This window comes from Centrocercus urophasianus, unplaced genomic scaffold (assembly GCF_019232065.1).
Source record: "Centrocercus urophasianus isolate 14NV4802_14NV808 unplaced genomic scaffold, USGS_Curo_1.0 seq_17, whole genome shotgun sequence".
Lineage (NCBI taxonomy): Eukaryota > Metazoa > Chordata > Aves > Galliformes > Phasianidae > Centrocercus > Centrocercus urophasianus.
The window spans coordinates 24315497-24340075 of NW_024884722.1; the positions used below are offsets into that span (position 1 = coordinate 24315497).

The 24579-nt window shown below is 47.9% G+C and overlaps 1 protein-coding gene across 16 annotated transcripts in view; it reads right to left on the reverse strand.

Annotated features, from left to right (window-relative positions):
• Positions 1-15978, reverse strand: part of COL13A1 (collagen type XIII alpha 1 chain) — an 84018-nt gene extending 68040 nt beyond the window's left edge. For 7 of the 16 annotated variants that reach the window (XM_042817741.1, XM_042817735.1, XM_042817729.1 and 4 more), the window contains exons 1-2: positions 15001-15976; positions 8371-8440 (exon numbers count right to left, since the gene is read on the reverse strand). In XM_042817741.1, coding sequence (XP_042673675.1) covers positions 8371-8440; positions 15001-15303 — 373 coding nt within the window. In that variant the 5' untranslated portion in view covers positions 15304-15976. Of the gene's footprint in view, positions 1-8370; positions 8441-15000 lie in introns of all 16 variants that reach the window. The other 9 variants (XM_042817743.1, XM_042817742.1, XM_042817740.1 and 6 more) reach the window with 3 other exon arrangements.
• Between the last annotated feature and the right edge of the window lie 8601 nt (positions 15979-24579).

Consider the following 24579-nt stretch of genomic DNA (forward strand, 5'->3'; position numbering starts at 1 on the left):
CGGGATCACTGGGTGGTCCCCAGCGTAGCATGCGTGCTGCCCAGAGCAATACCAAATCATAATAAACAAGTCCCTCACACAAAGCACTGTCAGTTCAAATTCCAGTTTGGTTGATATAATCTTCATCTTTTCTTTGAAATAAAGGTTTAAGGAAAAAAAAAGAAAGAGAAAGAAAAAGAAAAAGAAGAAAAAAAAAAAAGAAAGAAAAGCAGACATCCTAAGGGAGAGGAATGAAGCAAGCGATGGATTGAGACTGTTCATGTGTGCTTCAGCCCCCCGGCGTGGGGAAAATGTGCAGTTAATCAGCTCCCTCCCTGGGGGATATGCTGATTTAATTACCTCCCGTCTGCATGGTCCAGCCACGATGCTGCTCGCCCAAGACATTGCATGAAGAAAAAGCAGACAGTAAGCCTCAGCAGCTGAGTTGGAGCAGGATGGGAGAGCAGAGCAGGAACTCCTTCAGCCGCATTTGGGGAACAGGGGGTGAATCAGTCCAAGGAGACTTTGCAAGGGGGCTGCCTCTTGAATGCCCACACACAAGAAGAGGGCACATCACCACCCCACCAGAGTCACAGGCATCGCAGAGGAGATGGATGCACTGAGGGGTCAGTTCTATACCTGAAAAGGGAGCTGGTTTGGGGAAGTGCTGCAAAGACATAAAACAAGGATGTTTCCAGATGGGAAAAGAGAAATAGCCAGATTATATGAAGTGGCCCAGTTAGTAGCACCTGATAGCCTGGGTGTTAGCAGGCCACCCTTCAGCTTCCATGGGGAAGGCAGCTATGACACAGTGTCACAGCTGCACCACCCGTGCAGCACAGACCCTTCATATGAGTGTCTCTTCAGCCCTCCAATTGTCACACTGTTGGCATTTTGTGACGCTAAACATGGGATGCATCAAAGCACTGCTCCAATGCAGACACATGTTTTCCAGGGCTAGTGTTTCACAATGCTCACAAACGTCAAAGAAGAAGCACAGAGCAGAGCAGCATGCCAGGAAAGCAGGGTGTGAGCTATGGTGAGCCCATCAGCGAGTATGTGAGCAAGAGAGACCTCTGAGCTAGGGGTTATACAGGGGCTGAGGCAGGGAAAAATGTGAGAGCAAAGGGCCACTGAGCTTTCCCTGCAGAGAGGGCACATCCCTGTGTCAAGTGGGTTCAATGAATCTGAGACATTCTGCAGCAGAAAGTGCTGGGACCAAGCATCACACCTATGGTACTGCCTGCCAACACCCTACAGTCATTTTCCAGGAGCTGAGAGGAGATAACTGCACCGTAGAACTGAAGTTCCTCCCTTTGCTTTCTTTTACAGCCCCAGTTGGGTCCTGACCCAAGGCAGGAGCTCAACCACAAAGCTTGGTTCAGCTCCTGGACAAGAGGAGTTGCATCAGGAGCATCTCCCTTCAAAACAACGCACGGGGCAGTCACTTTGAAGTGGATTCAGTACTTCACAACACATGAGCTTCTGCTCTGCTACCTGAGGGGCAACCAGGATGTTTAATAATTAATGTCCCTACACTTGCCTGTGCAAAAAGCATTTCTGCATCTTTAATGGCTGCCAGCTATGGGAAACTCATTGGAGTGTGCATTTGGAGGGGGAAAAGGTTAAGATGATTAACTGGTGCTAACAAGTTTAGGATGTGGAAGAAGTATTTTCTTGGACGTCCATCAAAGGGAGGATTGAATGTTCCCCGGGTGGGGGGGCGGGTGGTATGTGTTTAACAGATGAGGTTTCTGCCTCTACCAGCTCTGCCTCCCAAGGCCTCCCAACCCTGCATAATGCAACCTCTCCTTCTTAAACTTCTCCCCAGGCCCCATCAGCTGTACCTGTGGCCCCACCGCCTGGCACAGAGGCTGAAAATTGATCTGGGGGGAGGAAAGCCACCCCGCCGCTCTTCCTGTTGATCTGCGCCCTGGGACACCTTTTTGGGCACCAGCACATCAGCCTTGCTCTCTCCCCACAGCTGCGAAGACACAAGCAGATGCCCGGAAGAGCAGACAGGGAATCGGGTATCGCCTGATGCCTCACAGAACAGGGCTCCTCGTGTCCCCACTGCAAAACCCTGCTCCCTGCCTGGGACACCAAGCAGAGCCATCCCCACCAGCAGCAGCTTGCTTTGTACCACCCCATCACCATTAAGCATGCAGCAGCAGCTAACACTGGCACCAGTGCAAAGCCCCCTTTGGAGCGAGCTGCTTGGCGCCTGCAACATCCCCTTTGGCCCATCCTGGATATTTTCGGTGCTCCTCGTGGGCTGGCAGACACTCACGCTTTGCGTAAGTGCCCTGCCATAGGGCCTGGCGGACGGTGCAGCTCACCCTCATTCCTCCCACCACCACAAAGCTGTCGGGATGGGCAGCACACGTGAGACCCGCATCGCAAGGCCCGGACATGCGTCAGTGGCTGACGCAAACCAGCCCGGCCATGTGCACGCAGCCCAGGCCTGGGAAAACTCCTCCACCCCAGTAGCGCTCGCACTGAATCAAAGCCCTCGAGTACAGTAGCAGCGCAATGCGCTCCTTGGGTTTCCCCAACCATCTGGGATGTCTTTGCCTTGCTTTGTCACGGAGCTGATTTATGCCCATATGTACCATATACATTGCAAGCACAGGCACGCAATGGTGTAAACACTTCCACCAAACATCTGTACACAAACCCATTAAATATGCAGAAGCTCTCTGCCACAGCCATCCACATGAATCCTGGGTGCCCTGCAGGCAACCTGCTGGGTCCTGGTCTGAATAAAGGGTGCCAATCCCCACCAGGCCCATTATTTGAATGTCTGTGGCAGCAGTAACTAAAGATCACAGTGGGACAGTTTCCTCTTACAAGTGCAGTCCTCCAGTAGTAGAGGGTCAAGAGAGGAGCCCAGGGTTCCCAGGAGACAGGCCCAAACATGGCAGTAGGGAATTACACAAACAAGCAGATGGGCCCAAACAAACAGGCCACCTTCTCACAGAGCACCTCCGTCCATCATTGTACCTCAGCACCTTCTTTTTTGACTGCATCAACTCTGTTTCTAAGCATCTGCTGGACAAAGAGGGAAGGCAGAGGTTCTTCCCTCCCTATCTCGTCTCAGTGACAGCAGCATCAGGGTGAGCTTGTACACCAGTTGTCTTGCAGTCTGAGCAATACTTTCAGCTGTATTAACTGCTCACGTGAGCCCACAATAGCAGGTTCACTAAAATCACTTAAACAAATGTGAATTAAGCCACTTTACATCCCAAACGTAGACTAAGCAGGATGAGCTGATGCTTAGAAGAACAAGGAGCATCCTTGCTCCCTGCTACCATCCCTCAGAGGTGGATGCGGTAAGCTCCAGGTGAGGCGAGGCCTCAATCTGCCCCAGGCAGTTGAGTAAGAGCACAGCTGCCTACGTGTTCTGAGAAAGAGTTAGTTGACCAAACAAACTGTTTGTTTGTTTTTTTCTGAGTCGCTCATCCCCATCTATTCATAACTGCTCTCAGAATCTGTGGAATTCATTGTGTGGTTTGCATCTTCAAAACAAATGAAACAACAGTATGCCTAAACCAAACAAACCCCAACCCAAAATACAGCCAGCAGGCCATGGCGCATGAGCAACCTTCGAGGCTGAAGTGTGTGTATACTCTAGAGGGCCAGAAAAATGTGGATGGGAGAACACAGTTAAATTTCAGGGAATAATAGAATTCCCAGGGAGAATTCTTAAAAAGGAGGGAGAAATGAGCAGAAGTATTTAAGCAATGATGATGCTGCAACTTGGCTTCCAGACGTGCTGCACCATGGGTTGCTGTGCCAGCTAACAGCACTTTCTGATGCAGCAATGTGCTGCTCCAGCCACAGCACTGCTGGATGCTCAGCCATGGCAGCCCAGCAGAGCTCGGCTCTCCAGCAGGCCACTCACAAGGGCTTTGAAGGTATATTCGGGGAAAGAGGAGATGCATAAAGTTTCATTCTCTTTTTTTTTTTTTTTTTTTTGTTTTGTTTTGTTTTTTTCCTTAGAGGTTGTTAATAAGCTGCATTTAGACATTTTTAGAGCAGAAAAATCGTTGCCTTACAGCCCAGAACATCCTCTGCGTAGCCAACACGGAAAACTGCTGACTTATCCCAAAAACGGGTCAAACAAAAACATAGCACTTCAAACACACCTCCTGACAGAGGGGCTGTGAGCCTGAGTGTTTCATTATCCGCTCCTGCCTCACATTTCTCTTGGCTCTGAGTCAGAGCCACCGACTCAGCTTGTAGCCCCTGGCATTTAAATAGCCACGGATTGACCTTTCCACTCCACACCAGGGCTCCAAAATCCTGCTTGGGTGCTGCGATGCTGCTCAGCCCACACTGCCCAGGATCATTCTCCATCCCTACCATCCACATCCGCCAGACCTGGTCATGCCCTTCCCAATGTTTCCTCCCCGTGCCGGGCCAGGCAGGGGTCAGGACGTGGGAAATCCTGCCGCCTCCTGCCAGCTGGCCTTGCCGGCACTGGGTGACACATCCTGGGTGGGAGCCAAGGCCCCGCCTCAGCCCTGCAACACTTCTTGCTGACCTCCTCCAGGGGCAAGCAGGATGCTTGGACCAAGTGTGCACGCTACGCATTACACAGCCCAGGCCACTTCTGGGGCCACCACTGCACCTCTGCTCTCACCAGCCACCTTACAAGGTAAACGTAGCAACATTCTGAGTTGCAGTGGCTACTACTAGTAATATTGAATGGCCAAACAGAACTGACAAGAACAGCCAAGAGGCCGGGGCAGGCAATGGGGTACACAGGTGAGGTTCTATGCAAGCTGCACTGGGGCTGAATGACCTCCTGCTGACCACCCAGCTCATTCCCAGGAGCTGAAGGGCAAGAGCCACCATCTCCCCAAGCCCACCTCCCTCCTGGGCCCTGGGAGGGATGGAAAAGCCGTTGGTCATCCCTCCGAGCTGTTTCCCTGCCTGTGCAGCTGACCGCCTCCAGCACTGCAGACTCCCAACCTGCCTAAGGAGAAACCGGACCAAAACAAGCAGTGCGGAGGCAGAGGGAAAGGAGCCAGCCCTTTATTTTTTTAAGGGATATTGAAGACTGGAGTAGTGAGCCAGCAAAGTGAAAAACAGTCGTGTGGGGACTGTGAAAATAGGAGCTGAAGAGAGAGAGATGGGAAAGGTCTAATAAAAAGAGTTACAGTATATAAAATACACAGGCGCCCACCTCCGCCAGGAAGGCTGTGGGAGGGGGTCTTGGTGGTAATCTTTGGCTGTTTGAGATTGTCCAGGCAGACAACGTCTGTACTGCAACTGGGTCTGGATCAGACCGGTAAGGATCAGTGTTTCACTCTGTCAAACTCAAACACAGTGCTTTTCCCTTACAGCATTTCATTACTGTGTTATTCTGCGGCAGAAATCAAGGGAGGTCACAAGAGGCTCCTCTAAAACTCAGGTAGCTGTCCTGAGCTCTCAGCTATGCCCAGACCTCGTGTGGAAAAGAAACACTTCCCTCACATAAACAAAAGCTACAAGGGAAGGCTCTATCCAAGAAATCAGACCCAGGTCCCACCGAAATCCCACAAGTATCGCCCTGTGCTGAAATCCCCACCTACATGTTGCCTTGCTGCCAGGCAAAGTGTGGAGCTAATGAGCAATTCAGTACAGTTATTGCTGCCAGTGAGGCTTCAGAGCCTTATCCTAACTCACATGAAGCTTACCAGAGTGGTGGAGAATCCCACTGTGACCTCTGAACTTGAAAAAAACAACGCCACAGAGCAACATCTCATTCACAGGTAGTAACGCCCAGTCCCAGCCCAAGTGATTTGAAGTACCAGCTTCCCAGCTGAAGGAAACATATAATTCCTTATCGTTTGCTATAAATACAGCTGTGCTGTTTTCCTGACCGTGTTATTCTTACAGTCCTTATCGTGTGCACTCAGATAGCCACGGCACAGTCACACACTTCACAGCCTTCTTGCTCCCCTGTTCCCAGTTTTCCCAAACAACTTACATTCTCAGACTCTCATGTCCTGAAGCCCTCCTATGGCAACGGGTGACCCTGCCCAGGACCTCCACATCCGTACCGAACAGCTCAGCAGATGAACTTGTCTTCCTTTTCCCCTTCTTTGCCACACAGAGACCTTACTCAGAATTAGGGATGTACTGAAATGTCACTTCTGATAAACATTTATTTCTGGTGAGGAACATGATGTGTGCTTGTTTATAGGTGGTGGAGTAGGCCAATGAGAAGGAATACGCATGTGCTAAGTCTTGCAACATCTTAAATGCTTCTGAGTGTCTCAGAAGGATCACACGGTCTGGTCCTCAGGGCATTTGGACACACAAAAAAAAAATGCACTGGGGAAGAAAATTCCCAAGGTCTTGGCCCAGAGACTGAAGGGAAACATGCCACAGTAAAATATCTGAGATGAGACAATGGCTGGCCAAAGGTACCTTTTCTGCACTGCTCACAGCCAACTAAGACTTCACCTGCCACAACTTCACATTTGGACCAAGGGAAAATTTGGTGTAGGATATGGATTCTTAGAAATAGATTATGTGGCCACAGAGTATTTGATGAAGACATGAAACTTTCACAGGTAGCCAGGAAGCCTGACCCTTTAAGACATTCACTGTCCTTCCAAATCATAGCTGTCTTTCAGAAATACAGTGAGCTCCACAAAGTGAGCAGGTACCTTGAGTTTGCTACAAGAAATTCAGCATCAACTGCTGCCAGGGTTTCACAAAAGGAATGTGAGTATCTGTAACCAGGTATTATGACCTTGATGCTCAAATGCCCAGGTTGTAAATCTTACCACACACACTTATTGCAGGAGAGTCACACTCAGATGGCCTCAAAGATCAGGGAATCTCTGTTTCGTCCTGTTTTGCACTTAAGTCCTACAACTCCTTCTCCAAGCTGGCTCAGAAACACCAGGAGAATATTCATTCCTGTGGTTTTATGGCATTTCTAAGTCAAGTCTAGGCAGGAACTTGGAAATGGAGTAGAGATACAGTTTGTGTTTCCATTGAAGTAAAAAGGTGAAACTTAAAAAACAGTTGAACACAGTTTTGATCTAATTTTGCAGAAATTGAGAATTGATCTAATTTTGCAGAAATTGAGAAGGCATTTCATTTGTATGGTCTTTTAAATCTGAGCCGCAACGGTTCCTGTTGTTTAAGGGACATTTTCCACTGTTACGCAGATCTGACCCCTAGATTTTAGTTCTCTTACATCACAAACCTGTAGAGCTTTACATCTTGCTTTTGCAAGCTACCTTACAAATCCATTTTAATTTGAAAAGAGAATATACTTCCTACGCTTGTACAAAGACCTAAATGCGCTGAGTATGAGCAAATACTGGTTATAGTAAAGACGGACTTTCATCGCTTCTTTGACTGAAGACAGGCCCCTTTATCAATTCTTCTACAAGTGTCCCATTGCTGATCATACTAAAATACACTTTGACATTTACATTACCAAACACTGTAAAATACCAAGGCAACCAAGAAAGAAACCACAGAATATGCAAATGCAAGTCTTAGATACTTATTCAAGCACAACTTTCCCTGCCCTTCTTTTTGAGATGAAGTTCAGCTACTCAGTTTGGTTATACACATTCAAGCTCTTCCAAAACTTCAACAAGTTTAGAAGAATGCTGGCACATCCATTTCTTCTACACAGTGAAATGTACCAAAAGACAATGAGGAAGGCTGTATGATTCATATTAATGGAATGAAATGCCATTCACAAATGTTTTTTCCATAGCAATTTGTCACTTATTGTATTGAAACCACTTCAGAAGAAGAGTCTCAAAGAGCCTTTTGATATTAGCATGATTAAAAACATAATGTAATTAAGCAATCCCATAAGATTTCTGTATGTTATGAGTAGGACCTTCAGTGACCACTTCATTCAACCACCCTAATATACGGGTGCTTGTAAGAGAAGGCTATTATTCTGCAAGATGCCTCAGATAGTTGTATAACACCAAGGAATTCAAATCTCCATGCTCAGAGCAATTTTGTCTCACCAAAATTTAGTTATTCAGCTTTGGCACTGGATCTAGCCTCTGTGCCTCAAACTCTTCTCAAATTACCCAAAAAGACAACTCCTAGGAGTCATTCTGCCCTCCTCAATGTTGATATCTAAAGCTAATGGGATCATTTGCCCCCTGGATGCATCTTTCTCTCTTCATTGACTAGCCAGATGACTTTCTGGATATGTGTAGGTTTTCCTGCTGTTTCTGTCATATGCATAATTAGCATTTACGTACGTACTCATTACGTGCTTGTCCACGTTCATTTCCTATAGCCCAAGCATGCATAGCTTCACATTCATATACAATGCAGCACTATACAAGCCTTCAATGAGAAGCAAACAAAAAACACCCTTCCGAGGTGCACGCAGTTGCAGACCCCTACCTGCTGGGCAGTTGCATCGCTGGTGAGTCTCTCGAACTTCTCGATGTCTCGGCAAGTGAAACTTCAATTTCTGTTAAGGAAGGGAAAAGAGTAAAAGGAGTCACTAGCACAGCTGAAACCCAAAGCCTCAAATTCTTGGAAAAGTGGGACTGGGAGACAATATCCAAGCAGAGATGGGAGAGAGAGAGCAGACCAGCTTGGGAATTAAAAGAGGCATTAGAGTTCACAGTCTTTAACTAGGGTTTGATTAGAAGCAGACTGACGGAGTTTCATAATGGCCTCCAAATGTGGTCCTTCTGACAGGCGTTAAAAGTCAAGAGCCATTAGTGGGGATCACATCCTCATGAGAAAGCTGCATTTCTCAGAAGACCCACTTGGAAGACAGAAAAATAGAGATGTGAAGAATGTACTCTTCCCTCCATGGTAGACTTCATATACCCACAGATATACCTGGACAGGCAGAAAGGTTGCATCAAAAATTACAGCTGAAAGTGGCCTGAAAACAGCAACGGCATTTCATTAAACCATCAAGGCTTTGAAGTTTAATGTTACCACAGCGCAGAACAAAACAAAACCTACTGAGAGCCTTCACAAGGTGGAATCATGTCAAAATGCTCGTTTCCAATGAGTTAGTATTTCTTAATAGAACTGATGTGTAGGTCCACTCAAGGCCATGGCCTCCTCGCTCAATGGAAATGTCAATAAAACTGTTCCATATCCAGCGCAAAATGCACTTTGGGGTCAACATCCCCACTACCTCTTGTAGACATAATTAAAATAACTGCAATTTAGTGAAGAAAATGCAAATCAATCTGAATAAGTTATTTATTAATGCCTGTGAATCACACTTGGTTAATGATTTCAGCTGCTTTGAGAATACTGAGCTGCAAGGGTGTTGTGCTAAAGAGATCTTCCCTCTTACCAGGTAACCCTCAAGCCCAACTGTGCAACCTGCCTCTTATAGTCCAATCTAGTAGCTTCATAGCCAGGGCTGATATTGAGAAAGAAACAGTCCTATGCAAGGCTAAAAGAAGACCATGCCCAGGACCATATACAATTGATCTGATTATCACAAGTTAATGAGAAGTGTCCTGCAAGTAAGCATCAGTTTGGAGTTTTATCAGTTTTATTTTAGGAAGGAAAAAAAGGCACATTTCTTCCTAGGTCAGAGAGCAGTAGAACTGGCTGGAATGCTTCTATTTTTCACTTTGAAAAGACTGGCTTCCTTATTGCAAGTCTAAATCAAAATGAGCTGTTAGAACTGACCAGAGACTGAATATTTCCAGAGCATCTTTGTTCACTGTATGCTGAAATGTTTTGATAGTGACTTGATTTGATATCAGGGAGGGGAGAGGGTTTCACATGAGAAGAGCTGCCAGTTCCCACATAGCATTTAATCTGTGTCTGCTGTCTCAGTGTAAAAGCAGAGATACTTGAATCTTTGCATTTGGGCATCTTCCCATCTAGCTGCCACCCCAAACGGCACAGCTCTGTTCCACAGCACTGTCTGCTTTGAACACGTTTTGCTAATGGTCAAGAATGAGCACAAATAGGACAGCAGAGCCTTTATTTGGATAGTCAATGGTATGCAGACTCAAGCATTCTCATTTCCATCTACACACATGCCAACTAAAATGTCTCAACATGAGACTGCCACATCTGGGTGAGGTTCATGTATTTGGGAATCAGGCTTCACACAGCTTTCATGATCATACAGGAAGAGTTGGTGGTTCACATGGATGGGGCAGGAAGTCAGTTCCTAATCAGCAAGGGTCTGACACTGCCTACAGCAGGACCCTGCAAGGAAACACACAACACAGAGGTCCCTAAGGACCAGGAAGGAATAGTCCACAGTTGGGCAGAGTTAGGATTTGCTATAAGAAGCCTTGGCTGCATCTCTGCTCACACACAAGGAGAAGAACAGCATGACCAGACTTATCAGGGGAAGTGACGATCCAGTAGGAACGCAAGCATGACCAGGAGAGGAACAAGAGTGACAGCATTTCCCCACAACTTTATCTGCAGGGTTGGGGGACTGGTAGCAGCCAGGTCTGCTGAAGTAGCCTCCCCATGGAAAACAGGCCCTGCAGGTGGGAAGACAGGAGTGCTACTCTGCAGGGCAAGCACTGGTACAAAGTGTCCACTAGGCAATCATCAGCGCTGGGCATTTTCCCCATCCCTGGCCATGTAGGTGCCTCCCCAGAGTCCAGGAGCTCCACAGGCCCTGTGCAAAGGGCAGTGCTGCTGTGGGATTGCTCCTCTTTAGCAGGAGTCAAACCTAGCAGGAATTTTGGAACGCCTGGATTTCCTGCAGAGTCTACTGAACAAACACTGACAGCAATAGAAAAAGACCTCAGGTCAAATTTGGACTGAGATGACAAAGCAAAACAAATTCCCAACGTTTTCTGCTTCCCTCATTACCACTGTGCAAAATCCTGCCTGGTCCAGCATGAGAAGCTAGATTTGCAGCAAAACAGCAAAAAAAAAGAAAAGGCTTTCCTCTAAAAGTGGCTTTTCCAGCACAACAGAAAGCAGTCATTTTAGGGCAAAGGCTGACTTCTGTAAGCAAAAATGAAATGATTCGGTCTCTGGAAATCTTAACTTTTTGTGATCTCCCAAGACCTGTGGTTGGCTTTTCACCTGGGTGATATCTGGAGCACTAAGCATCAGAACAGACAGTGGCAACCTCTTGCCTAGACAGAAATGCTAACTTCTCAGACCATCAGCCTGCCCATATGGCATGCTTGCTCTCGCCTGTCATACTTTCCAGTGACTTATCTTCCCCCTACACATACGAAAGTGGCTGAAGAAGCCCGTGCCAGCGGCAGGGCTGACCAGCTCCTACAAGGGGCCTCCTAAGGCTTGCAACTGTCTATTTTGGATGGGCACTTGAGATTAGGTGAAAGAGAGGGCACTTCTTCAAAGGGGGCAGATTAATAGCTCTTTAGCAGATGCAGTTGTTTGCAGTCACCCGGGGAGGTGAAATCATTTCCCACCACTATCTCCAGCAGCTAAAAGAAACATGTCTTAAATAGATAATCTATTACAACCATCAGGAGGATTTCAAGGGCTGGTGGTTCTGTTAACTCTCATTGTTTTATTTCCAATTTTGCTGTTTTTTCTTAAAGGTCCAGTCCCTAGAAACTCAGGACTATGTGTCAGAAGCAAAAGCAAGCAGCGAGATGAAAGAAAGGGGGATTTAGGTAGCAGAAGAATCAGAAGGAAAAACAGAAGAACTCTCATGATTTTATCTTAATGTTTTCCACTCCTAGAAGTAAGGCTTAGAGGAAAACCTTCTGACACTTGGGAATACATTTTTCACTGTAGTTCTGAAGATATTTACACAAATGATAAAAAAAAAAAAAAAAAAGGAAAGAAAAAAAAGAAAGAAAGCTTCAAGTGAGGTGGGAAAGTGAGTTTTCAGGTGTTCCTCCTTTGCTTGCTTAAGTAAGGAGAGTGTCCCAGGGAAATCAGACTACTGGGACAGCAGCGATGACCAAAGCCCCCTTCCTGTTCATGGCACAGCCACTCAGCATCACTGGACAGGTGACAAATACCTTTGATCCAAACCAGAGAAGCCAAGGGCACCCATCAGGGAACAGAAGGGCATCTGATCTTCCCCCAGGCATTAGAGGCTACCTGCTTTTGTTTTACTCACACACAACTCCTGCTCTTTTTCCCCTGCCAGCAGCATTAAACCCATCCTGCTCTCCACCCTGCCAAGCTTTTGGCAAGCAAAACAGTACCAAATGTTACCCAGCATGGGAAAGGACCTTGTTTTCTTCTTTGGAAAGTTTTCTTTCTACTACTAATGCCAATAATGAGTTTATTTGTGATCTTTATATGATTTTCTGTTGCCTTATAAATGCAGAGGGAATTCCTACACAGAGCCAAAGTTCTCTCTGAACTACCCGTTCTGGCCCACTCCATGCAGACATTTTCGGGGGAAAACAGTCAATTTGTGCCTTTGCAGAAAACTCCCCTCTGGTGTTTGCTGAAACCAGGAAGAGCTTTTTACTGTAGCAAGCAAAGCAGTGCTGGCCAGGCTGCCTCACAGAAAGAATCTCTCTCTGCTTGTCCTGCTGATCTGAGATGGAACATTCCCACCAGTTGGCTTAAACTTAATGCTTTATACAAACCAACCCATCTCCTCTCCCTGTCAGTTCTGCTTTATTTCTGTTTGTCCAGCAGGCACCTGCCACATCTCTGGCATTTTGCACTTCTTGGTGCAATCCTTATGGTGTCCCCAAGGCTGCCTGCACACCCTGGGGACACCCAGATGTGAACACGTCACACTCTGGAGGGCACCATGTGCTCTAGCTCACAGCAATATGAGTTTAAGCACAAACTTAGAGTTCCTCTACCAGGCTTCAGAAGCTTTGCTTCTTACATTCCGTCAGCTCATGGGCAGACAAGATAGGGAATGGATAGCAATGAAGAGGAGCAACAGAGATTTAACTCACCCATAGCAAAAAATGGAGCATGCCCTGGGCAAGAGCCACTGGCTCTCAGCACCTTGTCCTTTCCTGCTGTGCTCACCAGCAGCACCCCCTAAACTCACAAAATTTCAAGGGCTGACCTCAGCCTTGCTTCAGTGCCCTCCTATGTCCATCACCTCCCACTTCCCCACCCATCATGGTGAGCTCCTTGCAAAGCTGAGGCTTCTTTAAAGCCTTGCTACCTTTTTTTTTTTTTTCTTTTTGTGTGTGTGATGGATAATGCGGAGTTGGAAGCTGTGAAACCCATTAAGGTCAAAACAGGAGGAAACTGTGGCAGTGAAGCAGCAAGGCAGGAGGAGGAATGAATATCTCATATTCACACCCACCACAGCCATTCTGGCCACAGCCACTATTTCCCCAGCCCAACTCACCACTGTCTCTTATTTTCCCAGTCTTTCTTCTCTCATCTTTCCCTATTCCCTTCCTCCTTTTCTGTTTTTCTCTCTCCTTCTTGTCCCTCACCATCCATTCTGGGAGACCATAAAACTTAACCTCACTTTAGACATAACAAAAAGAATGGCGGGGTTGTGTGTGCCAGCCCACCATCACAGCAGATCTCCACCCTACACCTTGAGCTGCTTGTTCCATGCCACCACCTCCGAAACGCCTGCTTCAGGAGCTGAGCCAAAGCAGGCAGAGAGGGCAAAGAAAGTCCTGGAGTAGGGTGCACAGCCCTCCTGCTACTCCTGCAGGCAGCAGCTCTCCCTGAATGTTAAAAACTCAAGACCCGAGCCAGGCATCTCCTGCTTGGGCTCTGGTGCCTTTCTCCAAGCTGCTTTTGATGCTTTGGCCAAGCAGACAGCTGGCAGTCTCAGCAATATCAGTCGTGGAAGCAGAAGCCCCTGTCCTGTAGCTGCTCCATGCACTGGCTGTGGGACTGGGACCACCACAGGGCTGCTCAGAAAGCAGTGGTGCTGCTGGGCATGTGGGCAGTGCGATAGCCCCATTTCCTTGCTAAGCTGTGCTATAAAAAGGCAGAAAGGTGCCACAGGCATGAGGACGCTCTGTCCATCCAGCCCCCCGGCACTGCTCCCAGGAGGGGTCCTGCAGCACGTCTCAAATCACCCAGGATAAACCCTGGCTTCCCCTGAGACTCACGCAATCAGTGATGAGGAGGACGCTACACATCATCCTCTGCCCGCTGGTGGGAATGCAACCCCTGCACAAGGGTGCAGCCGTGCAGTACAAGTCTGACCAGTGGCACTTGCGCTTACTCTCCTCACAGTTCCCCACTCTGGGATGTTGCTTGTGTAGCCTCTGATGTATCAAAATGACTTCAACATCCTGATGAAGCAAGGGCTCCTGCAGGGAGCTCCCTCCAGGGGCAAAGACCCCCATACAAACCCCACTAGCATCAGCTCAGTGAAAGGAAAGGCTTTACCAGATCAATGGTGGAAGTCCGTGCTTTTCCACTCTCTTTACTGGCTCAAGCTCAGGCTTCTTCAGCAGCAGCTCTCCTGCCCTCATCCTTAGAGGAATAGCCTGTTGGCTCTAGTGGGGTTTGGATGAGACCCAAGCGGGTGTAGCATGGCCATATGCTTTGCAGTGATGCCCCAGCAGTACCAGAAATTGTCTTGGCAGCACCAGCACATCTCATTTCCCAAGCCAAACACAGCAGAAAGGGTCAGGGCTAGCACAACAGAGAAGCCAGCCTGTCACGACTTTGGCCTTTTAGCAGCTACCTGCTGCTACAGCACAGCTTGGGCTTTCCCTCCTCCCATGGTCACACCAGCTATAGTGTACCTTGCCTGTCCCTCTCCCAGGTCTCAAACCTACACTGAATTCACAAATTTAATCTCCAGCCTCAGCTGTTTAAGCAGGCAATGCCACCAGTCACCAAACAGAGAGTGCAGGAGGCTCTTCCCCCCTGCAGGGAATGGGAATGAGGTTTCCTCTTTTGCAAAGAGCTAGGGCTCAGACACAGCATGGGCTAGGGCTGAGGGAAGTAAACAGCAGGCAGGTTTGAGAGGTGGGAGGGACCTGAAAGCACGGGAAATTCAGCCTAGCAGCATCACTCCCACAGAAATACGTTTCTAAAGTGGGGAGAAACACGCAATGCAAATATATGTGTGCACACACACTAAATCGTATAGTAAGGCATACCGTCCACACAAAATGAAAGGACACCAACCTCATCAAGCAGTTGGTCAACTCTTCCCAAAATAGCCGTCTCCATTTGGTCTGCTGAGAGCCAGGCAGGGAGCTGCGTGGATCTGTCCGCTTCCAAGTGGGACACCCGGGATTGCAGATCAGAGGTCCGAAAGTACAGCAGGAGGCTGAGCACCAGAGAGAGCAGGGAGATGCCGGGCAGCCCCGAGCCCAGCAGCAGCGGGAGGCGGCAGCATCTCTCCCCGTCGCCGGCCCTGGGGGTAGCCACGCACCCCCTTTCAAAAGCTGTTTCGCCAACACCTTTCCAGCTCTTCTCCTCCAACATTCCCTCCCTGTCCTGAGAAACAATAAATAAATAAATAGAATAAATAAAGCCTCCCTCCTATTTCAAGAAGCACAATCCAGAAGGCATAGAAAACAAATGTCCAAGGAGATCCCGGTGCCAGCAAATGACAGTTAACAGCAAGAATGACAAAAGTGGATGGGGGTGTCTAAAAAATGCAAAATAAAAACACACATACAAAAAGGGGCGCAGAAAAAATAAAAAAAAGAAAAGAAAAAGAAAAAGAAAAAAAATTGATCCAACTGCAGCAAAAGATTCGGAGAGAAAAAAAATCTTATGAGAATTTTTTTTTTCTGTCTTTCAGTCTTTTGAGTCGCTGGTAGGTTTTGATTTCCTTTTAAGCTGCCAGTTTCAGTTCCTTCGCAGACCGGCCAGGAGCTCACACATGAAAGTCCCCATTAGAGAGAGGTAATTCTCAGCTGTTCCGGCGACGCTGCGCTCTGGCTGATCGTGGCTCCTCTGTAACATGACACACTCCCTCCAAAAGACGGGGCTGGGATGAGCGAGCCGCGGCTTCCCAAAGTAACCTCCTCTGCTCGCCCGCTCTCTCCACCTCTCCTTCTCCGCATGATTTATTTATTTATGCAAAGCGCCGGGGTGGGATCGGGCTGTGAGACGCCCCGGTCCCGCTCGGTCTCCGAACCACCTCTCCGCCGCCAGCCCTTCCCTTTGAAGTGGCTCTCGCTGAGGTTATTTATAGCGGCAGGAAAGAGATTGTAAAGCAAAGGCTGGGCTCGCACCAGCCCGCGCCTTGCTTTCCTCCCGGCAGCCGGAGTGCGCAAATGGGACGGCACAAGTGGGCTGCCGAGCCCCCAGCCGGACCCCAAGGCGGCACCGAGGCAAGGGGCAGTGGGGTATTTTGACCCCAGGATTCGAGAGGAACAGCTGGGCAGGGGGAGAGTCAGAGAGAAACAGCTGGGGATCAAAGCCAAGGATGCTCACAAAAACTTAACCAAAGGCAGGGGAGAGTGATGCCCCAGGCAGGCAAACCACAGCACGAGGTGGGAAACGCCTGGGGCTTGAGCTGGTCCTAAGACCCAACAAGCCCAGGAAACACAGACGTTCAGAGGAATTAATCTGCTGAGGCCCTCTAGTGAAGCAGAGCTTCCCATCATCTCCCCCACATCCCACTGGACATAGGGCAACAGGCAGAACCCCCCTCAGCAGAAGGCAGCCTCCCCAAAACGTGCTACAGGGGAGCCCCAAGCCACGCTTCCAGGAAACAAAGCCCCTTTCTGTTCTTCAAGAGTAAGAGGCCCACCTCCCCCAGATTTTCCAAGCATGACATACAATATTTCACCCTCCAGAGTGACACACGGGCTCTGCTGAGCCCCTGCCCGTCCCCTGCCCGTCCGTCCATCCTTTGATCTACATCTTGTGCACACACAGCAGCGAAGCAGCACAGGGCCCATTGCTGCACGCACTCGTTAAAAGCCGGGCAGCAAATTGGTCTCTTAAAATCTGGCTCCCTTGTGGCTCCTTCGCTGTCATTTACACATTTTAAATGAAGATTTTGCGTGCAGTCTGTGCTGGAAATTATTGGCAGAGAAAACTCATATTCATCTCTCTCCCGCTCTCCATTTCAGAGGGCTGGAAGAAATAGACCTTCGGGGAGCAGGCTAAAGCAAGCAAGACTTGTTTCTTCTCCTCCAGACAAACCCTTGGAGGGCCCGGTAGCACACAGCCCCAATTCTTTGAACCACCTCATGCCTTTTGCAGCCACTCGCTTCCCAAAGTGGGGTTTTAGTGTCTGCAAGGCAGGAAATCCATTCTTTATTTCTTTTAGCAGGTTTGTTGTCATCTCACTGATCGAATTATCCTCACCACTCTGGTGTGCATGGAGAACAGTCCTCTGATGGCTGCAGCTTTTCATCAGTTTCTCATATGAGCAAACAGGGCTGTGTAACACATAGACCAGATGCATGCAGGAGTGTCTATTTTTTCAGGAGGTGCAGCTCCCCCATCTGACACCCCTTGCTCAGTCACTCACACACATTCACAGCCTATTTCCTGGCAGAGGGAAAGGACTCTTCAAGGCCATGGCTCGGCCTCTTGGTGCTGGACAGAAATCATTGGTCCACAGAGCCACCAAAAATGCCATCTGCCATCATAGCAATATTTTTTCTAAATATTGGGACAATGAGAAGTGAAGAAGAGATGCTGAGAAGCTGGGGATAAAAACATTTGAAAATTGTTGATGTAGATGGGGAAATAACTGGGATGCTAGGCATCCTAGAGGATACTGAAATAACATGACTTAAAGGCCAGGGTTCAGCTGCTGAGGACAGCAACAACCTGCTTCCATCATACATAGCTTTAACTGAAGGCTGTCTCATTTACACCAGTCCAAGCACCAGAAATCAGGAAAATGCACCCACTAAGCTGAAAGTGGAAATCTGCTGGGTGTCTACATTTCGTTTCCCTGCACCAGCTGGGGAGAGCTCTCTACTCTTTTCCTCTGATTTGCAGTAAAGATCCTGCTGTCCAGTCATGAGCATCGCCTGAATGACTCTGTAAGTGCCTTTTCCTGCCTCCCCGCCAGCTCCTCTCCAGCTGATCAGTTCACTTACAGGCTATCTTATAGCTGCCACAGGCTGGGGAAGCTGCAGTCATCTGGGTTTCACAGGGAAGCCTGGGTTGTAGAGGGGTAATTTTTCTATCTACAATGCATTTAGGAAGCCTGTCAACCCATGCCAGTACAAATGGACTAATTTAGCTACAAACCTTGAGCCAACTGTGCGTGTAGAGCATGCAGCACTGCCTGTTGAACAAGGTGCCTCCAGAGACCGCCCCAGCACACAGAGTCATCTCATAGCTCCTGGAGTTAAGCTAAGCCCAACATTCAGCTCCCTCGGCAGCTTAACAGGTGGTCGGTGCCAGCCTGAAACCAGCCCTCGTGTAAGTTCGTGACTCTTGAATTTGGTCAAGTAGAAGCAGATGCTCAGCAAATCAGTGATTTCACAGACCAGCAATTCTCAGAGCCTCTTCTCCAGGAGGCTGATCCAGTGCTTGACAAGGACAGCGACCATACGTTTGCGCCACTTATATCTGGTCCTCCAGGGGTGGTTACAGACCTCAGCACATATACGCAACGAAATCTGGAGCAAATATAAGGTAATATGTATCTCCCAAGACAACCAAATATATCCATACAACAGAACACAGTGTTTCACATCTAGCACGTGGCATTGGGTCAAACAGTGTACTGGACACGGTTACATACAGGTAAGGGAGCCACCAGGTTTGCCAGTCGGTAGCTGGCACCAGCACTTTATCCATCCTTGGACATTCACATGTGGGCATCAATGTCTTCCACAGAGGGATTCCTCAATGTTTCTCTGCTACAGACACACAGTTCTCAAAGGGGAATGATGTGTGGGGACTCCTCATAGGGCATAGCAAGCAACCAAGAGGTCTCATTGCAGAAGACCACAATCCCTCTGACTCCAGAAGATACCACCATACACAGCCAGTCAGAAATGAGAGAGCCGGGCACAGATGAGATTTCAAGCTTCTGCACACATGGTTCAAGCCAGCAAATTACCTAGAGAGTCTTCATTTGGCCTGGAAAAGGGTGGGCAACAGCAGCAGATCTTCCTTACTACACTTTAAGTGGAGCTTTTCATTAAAAAAAAAAAAAAAAAAGAAAAAGAAAACATGCTCTTCCTGTCACTAACTGGAAGCTGAGGCCAACTGCATGGAGATGGCTGTGCACTCAATCCCATCAGTAATCTCTAAAGCTGCCTTGTAGAGAGATTCTCCTTTTCGATCCATTTAGTAAGGAGAAAATAAGCGCAACCCCACTTCTCTTTTTATCCTCCTCCCACCCCCCCAGGAAATGTGGGGGTCTTGATGTGCTCAAACGAGCCATTAACTAGCAGCTGACATCTCCAGCTATTGTAAATATATGAACTCAAGGCCTTTTGCTGCGTTTATTAGACTCAAGAACAACATCTGGAAACAGATGTTTTCTGAGAGCAAAGGAGGGGAGGGAGGAGGGAGGAAAAAACAAGAGGGAAGAAAAGGACTCTTCCAAGTGGAAGTGCACGGGTCTGCAGACCATCCCTTCACAAAACACTGTTCAGAAGAAGCATTGCAAGGGGCTGAGGACAGTGCAGCCACATCACTCCTACATAAGGCAGGGAGAGCAGGTCGTCTCAGAGGGGCTGTTGGAGAGAGGCAATGAATGGGGAGGGGGCTGAAGGGGGAAAATATAGAAAAGCTTGTCTACTGAGAACAGTCACAGAGCTCACAAAAATGAGCTCTCCTCATCACGAGCATCCCAGCCCTCAGCTATTCTGTGTCCCACAGAATACCAGGCTTTGATCTACATCTTGTGCACACCTTGGCAGGGCACTGTTCCCCATCCTGCAGTCTGGCAGCATCTGCCACAGTGACCCACTTGCCTTTTGGTTGGGTCACAAAGCGGGCAAGGCCTGGGATTCCCAAGGAACACCACCAGAGTCCCATCAGCCACAGGGAGCCCTTTCCCAAATGGCAAGCAAGGTGGGATGCTCCCACCTGAAGGCTGTGAAGGACCAAGGGGCCCTACTCTGACTTAGTGATCTCTTAACGATTCCACACCTCATGTTTAGACAATGTTTAGAGAATTGTGTAGTGCTAAGAGGGGAAAAGGTTACATAGGCACATGCATATTTAAAAATATAAGCCGTGCATCATTAGTGAAACTCCACTCTCAACTAGACACATTTTCTCCTATGTGTCAGAGGTGACAGAGATACAACAGAGCCCTGATATCAAAACTTCCTTGAAAAGCTCCTGAGGGAAATGCATCTGTACCCATATGCTTACAATGCATAAACTCACGTTCTTTACAGCCATCATTTTCTCTTCTGTAACCCCAAGCTCACCTCTAGTATCTCCAGCCCTATCTCTCCTTTGATACACAGCTACAAATAGTTTGCTACTCAGGTCAGAAACATTGAGTATTACCTACCTAATTTGGCAGTAGTTTATAGGAAGCATTAAGTAGTCCACGGAGCAGAACAATTCCCGCCTGAGGAGCTGCTCCAACTCATTGTGGAGTTATAGAATAAAGATGCTTCTGATCCTTTGGGAAAAGGGTTATGAAAATGCATGGAAAAAATGTACTGTCCACACATAGTAATATCATGACTGTTTTCAATCACTTGGTCCCTACAAAACAAATGGTCTCACTGAACAATATGAACTCCTAGCCCAGACAAGGGCAGAAAGACAGAAGCTAGTCATAGCCAATCAGGATTTACATTTTCATAACCTTAAAATGCTCATACTCAATCTTGCTTCCCTCCTGTCAAAGCCAAACTTGCTTCATGCAACTGCAGTGGCAATAAGCTGCCGCACAACAGAGCAGAGCACGGCTGTGCCAGGGGAAGGATGTGAGCCTGGCCACCAGCAGCTCCTGCAGAGGCCAGGTCAGAGCCTCCAAGGGAAGAGAAAGCAAACCCTGGTTTTGCAAAATTTGAAACAAGCCCCTTCCAAAGGCTGACCACCCCATCTCCCATGTCCGCTTCCCCCCCCCCCCCATAGATGGAAATCCCTGATCATCTTTGTAAGATCAGCAGGCAGCAAGAGGTGGATGCACAGTTTAGCTGCCCACATTCCCCTGTGTTTTCAACTAACCTCTTGCCTGTTCTTCGGAAATATTTCATGGCCAAGCAGGGGGTGGGGAAGTGTTTTATTCCCATTTTGGCAGTAGATTTTTTTTTTCTGCCTGGTCTGGAGCTGATTTTTAATGGGTCGTGCTGGGTGCCGTGGGAGTCTGTAAAGATGGTCATCTCTGCTGGCCTCATTTTTGCCGTTATCTTGATTCTTGCAGAGCCTGGGTGGTAAGACTTGTAGGGGAAGAGAAGTTAATTAAGAAGAATGACATTGCTGCAAGTAAAACAAGAAAAAGCCTCTACGCCTGCAGCAACATTAGCCAAATTTGCTAGCTTAAAAATAAACACAGCAGCCTGTGGAAGATATGTTTTGCTTAGGACTGAGAGATACCTGCCTCAGGAAAGCTGCTTTAATAGTAAACAGTTCTGCGCAAGGTCGCTACCACTGAAAGTCTGCAGTCTCACTGCCCAGCTGGGTTTTTGCATACACCTCAAAGACCACATTCCTTTTACCATGCCTCTCTGCCACGCGCAGGGGTCCTGCTCATCCACAGCTATTATTTTCCAAGGACACATTTCTAAGTCACCCCTTTCTCTTGCCTTTGGCAGCAGCATTTCAGGCTGCCCAGAAACCCAGACAAGCAACTCACACAGGGTGAGCACACTACCAAGATGAATTGGAAACCCCAAAATCCTACAGCCAAGCCCTACGTGCCCTTGCCACAGCACTCATATCCTGAGACTGACAGAACTGTGTTGCATCTCAACCTTGGAAACCAAAGCCTACAGAACCAAGGCAGGCATGTGCCCATGTGCGAGCAGCTGGGGAACCCACAGCAGCTTTGTACAGCCTTTGAAGCTAATGAATTGGAGCTGGGAGGGTTGGGAAACCCAGACTAAGTGTCAACTGCACTGAGGGAAATAAAAATAATGAAGCAAGGCTCCTCCAGAAGATGGATTGCTTGAGTCCAGGAGCAAAGGGGAGTGGATATAACTAGTTCAGGAAATTGAAAACAACTTTTGGTAAGAAGTTCTTTTCGCTCTAACACTTGGTCTTTTATCAAAGCTCATTTGGATCCTGACAGCAGCATGCCAAGCAGCTCTGTTCCGTTGTAATGCAAAAGACAGGCCCAGCAGCCAGGAGGTTAACAGCTAACGGAGCGAAGTCAGGTTTGATTTCCCTGGAGATTGCTCACAAAGGAAAGCCAGGAGACAAGGAATGCTGCAAATGTCCTTCTGTGACAGCACAGTTTCCCCTTGCACTGGGTGAAGCCCTTGCTTGTGCCCTCTGCCTTCACCCCACAGCTCATTCCTGCACTCCGGCAGGAGAGCAAATTAAAGCAAGAAAGGGGAGATATGAGCCCCTGACCTCAGACCAGAGCAGTGCTGGAGAGCAGCATATCTCCTTGCTTCAGGGATTTTTCCCTTCACCCACACTGCTTTCCTAGTACCCGATGTAAATCCTCCTGCCAGGGGTTAGCCTGACATATAAGCAGCTCTAGCAGCAAATCCTCAGCCCTCTCCTTGTCTCTTCCCACTTCTTGAGTTTTTCAGATGCCACTGCAAGTTTGCATCCTTTCAGCAGCATTGCAAAGGGAGCATAGAAAGATACTTCTGCACCCCAAATGAACTCCGGCAAGGCTGGTTCACAAGTGCACATCCAAGGTTGTGGTCTTCCTACAGGACACTGCATCCTCATAATGCTGGTGTGCCCAAGGGCACATTTAAAGCAAACTGCCAAGAAAACAACTTGTTTTAAGAGAAAGGGCCCAATTCCTCTCACTTGGGACTTGTTACAGCCCATGGAAAAAAGACTTTTGGCTTCCCTAGGCTTCGCCTTATATATCTCAAGTTGGCTTGACATCATTGTAGTTGTTCCCAATTTATGCTGGTTCAGTAAAAAAGAATCCATTGTGACAGGTCCCAGCAAGAAGATGGGAGAGTCGGGAGCTCCAGCCACAAAACTCTACATACACAGGGGGAGGAGTTGAGCCTCCCTCCCCATCTTACCACAGGCATCTGAAACTGCCTCGTGATACTTTATAACCTTCTCCTCAATAAATCATTGCTATCTGCTTTGTACATGTAGACATAAAAATAACTGGAAGTTGCATTTGAGCATTGGTACCTGCTTCAAATTTAAGAGGCCTGTTGCAAATTACAGCAGCAGGGAATAAAGCATGAATACTTAATAGATGAGTATTGAAAAGTAGTAAACACACCGTCACAATTTCCCTTTAAGGACATTAGCCAGTAAAAGTGGCTCACATTCTTTAGGCTCAAAATGTTTAGGTGTTTTGCTCATACGCTGTACCAATGAAGTAAAGAAGAATCGCTTCTCTATGTTAAAAGGGGTAAGCAGGGTGAGAACTCCCCTCATGAGTGCTGCTGCTCACCATCCACCTTGCAAAAGCTCATCCTGCACAGGTAGCATACAGCATCATGGTCACTACAGTGGATGTGGGCAAAGCCACTGCAGCCCGTGCCATCTGCACAGGTTTTGCCATTCCCAAGGGCTTCACTTCAAATTGGAGGAAGAGAGCTGCCTCCTGCGGATGCTGGGCCACACACAACTGGCCCTGCATATTTGGAGCATGGGAGTTAGCGCGGAGGCTGAAATATCACGCTATCAGTAGGGCTCTGTGAAGAGAAAATAGCAGAGGATCTGGTGGCAGTTTCCTTTCAAGACGTACAGGAATAGCAGCACACATCTCTGCTGGATCATATGGACTGAATTCCTCTACCCAAATCCTTTGGCTTTGAATTCTTCTGCATTTTTTCTCTTCCTTGGCTTGTTTGTTGTTTCAGGACCACTAAATCACGAAGAATGGTTTATATTATATAACCACCCTGTCCTTATTGCATTTTGGGGAGGAGATTCTGACATACAGCCAGATCTAATTTGTACTTTAAATTGGCTTCTGGGCCAGGCAGTCATGCCTTCCAGATGGAAAATCCAGTTGCACTCACCAGCAAGTATCCCAGTGCGCTTGGATCCCAAGTCAGCTTTGTTTCTAGCACTCCAGAGCCTGCTCTGTGGCATGCTTTCCTTTTCTTTTACAGCTGAAGAGAGGTTGATGATCATAGCAGTTCCTGGTGAGGAAGCATCACGTTCCACCACCTGTACCAGTTCAGCTGTCAGCCCTGCCTCGCTGTCCTGCTATTTTTCCTAGAAGCCTATTCAACAGCTGTAGCTTGATAGCTGCCAGATTTGGAATTTGTCTCCCAGGGTAAGTCCTTTCAGGTTGCCTTTTCAAGAGTGACTCTACTACACTTGCTCAACCTGTTAAAATTATTTTTGATTCAGGGTAGCGTTAAAGTAAAGCAAATGTCATGTCGCTTTCATGCATGCAAAGATTTGCATGGCACAAGATCCTCTCTTCTCCTGCCAGAGCAGAATCAAAGGTTCTTTTGGCCCTGGATTATGTTACAGCCAGGACCTGACCAGCAGCACGTTATGCATGGGGCACTCCAACACTGCTCTCTGTTTCTGTGAGCTAAAATGCTGCTGTTGATGGTGACAAGCCTGAGTTGTCACTTGCTTTGAAGAGGGCCAGTGAGGCAAGGTAGCCACTGTCTTGAAAAAGCCCCACATGCACCTGGGAGCATATCTCAGAGCTGTCCTGTTCCACATATCCATCTCTGGGAGCCAGTG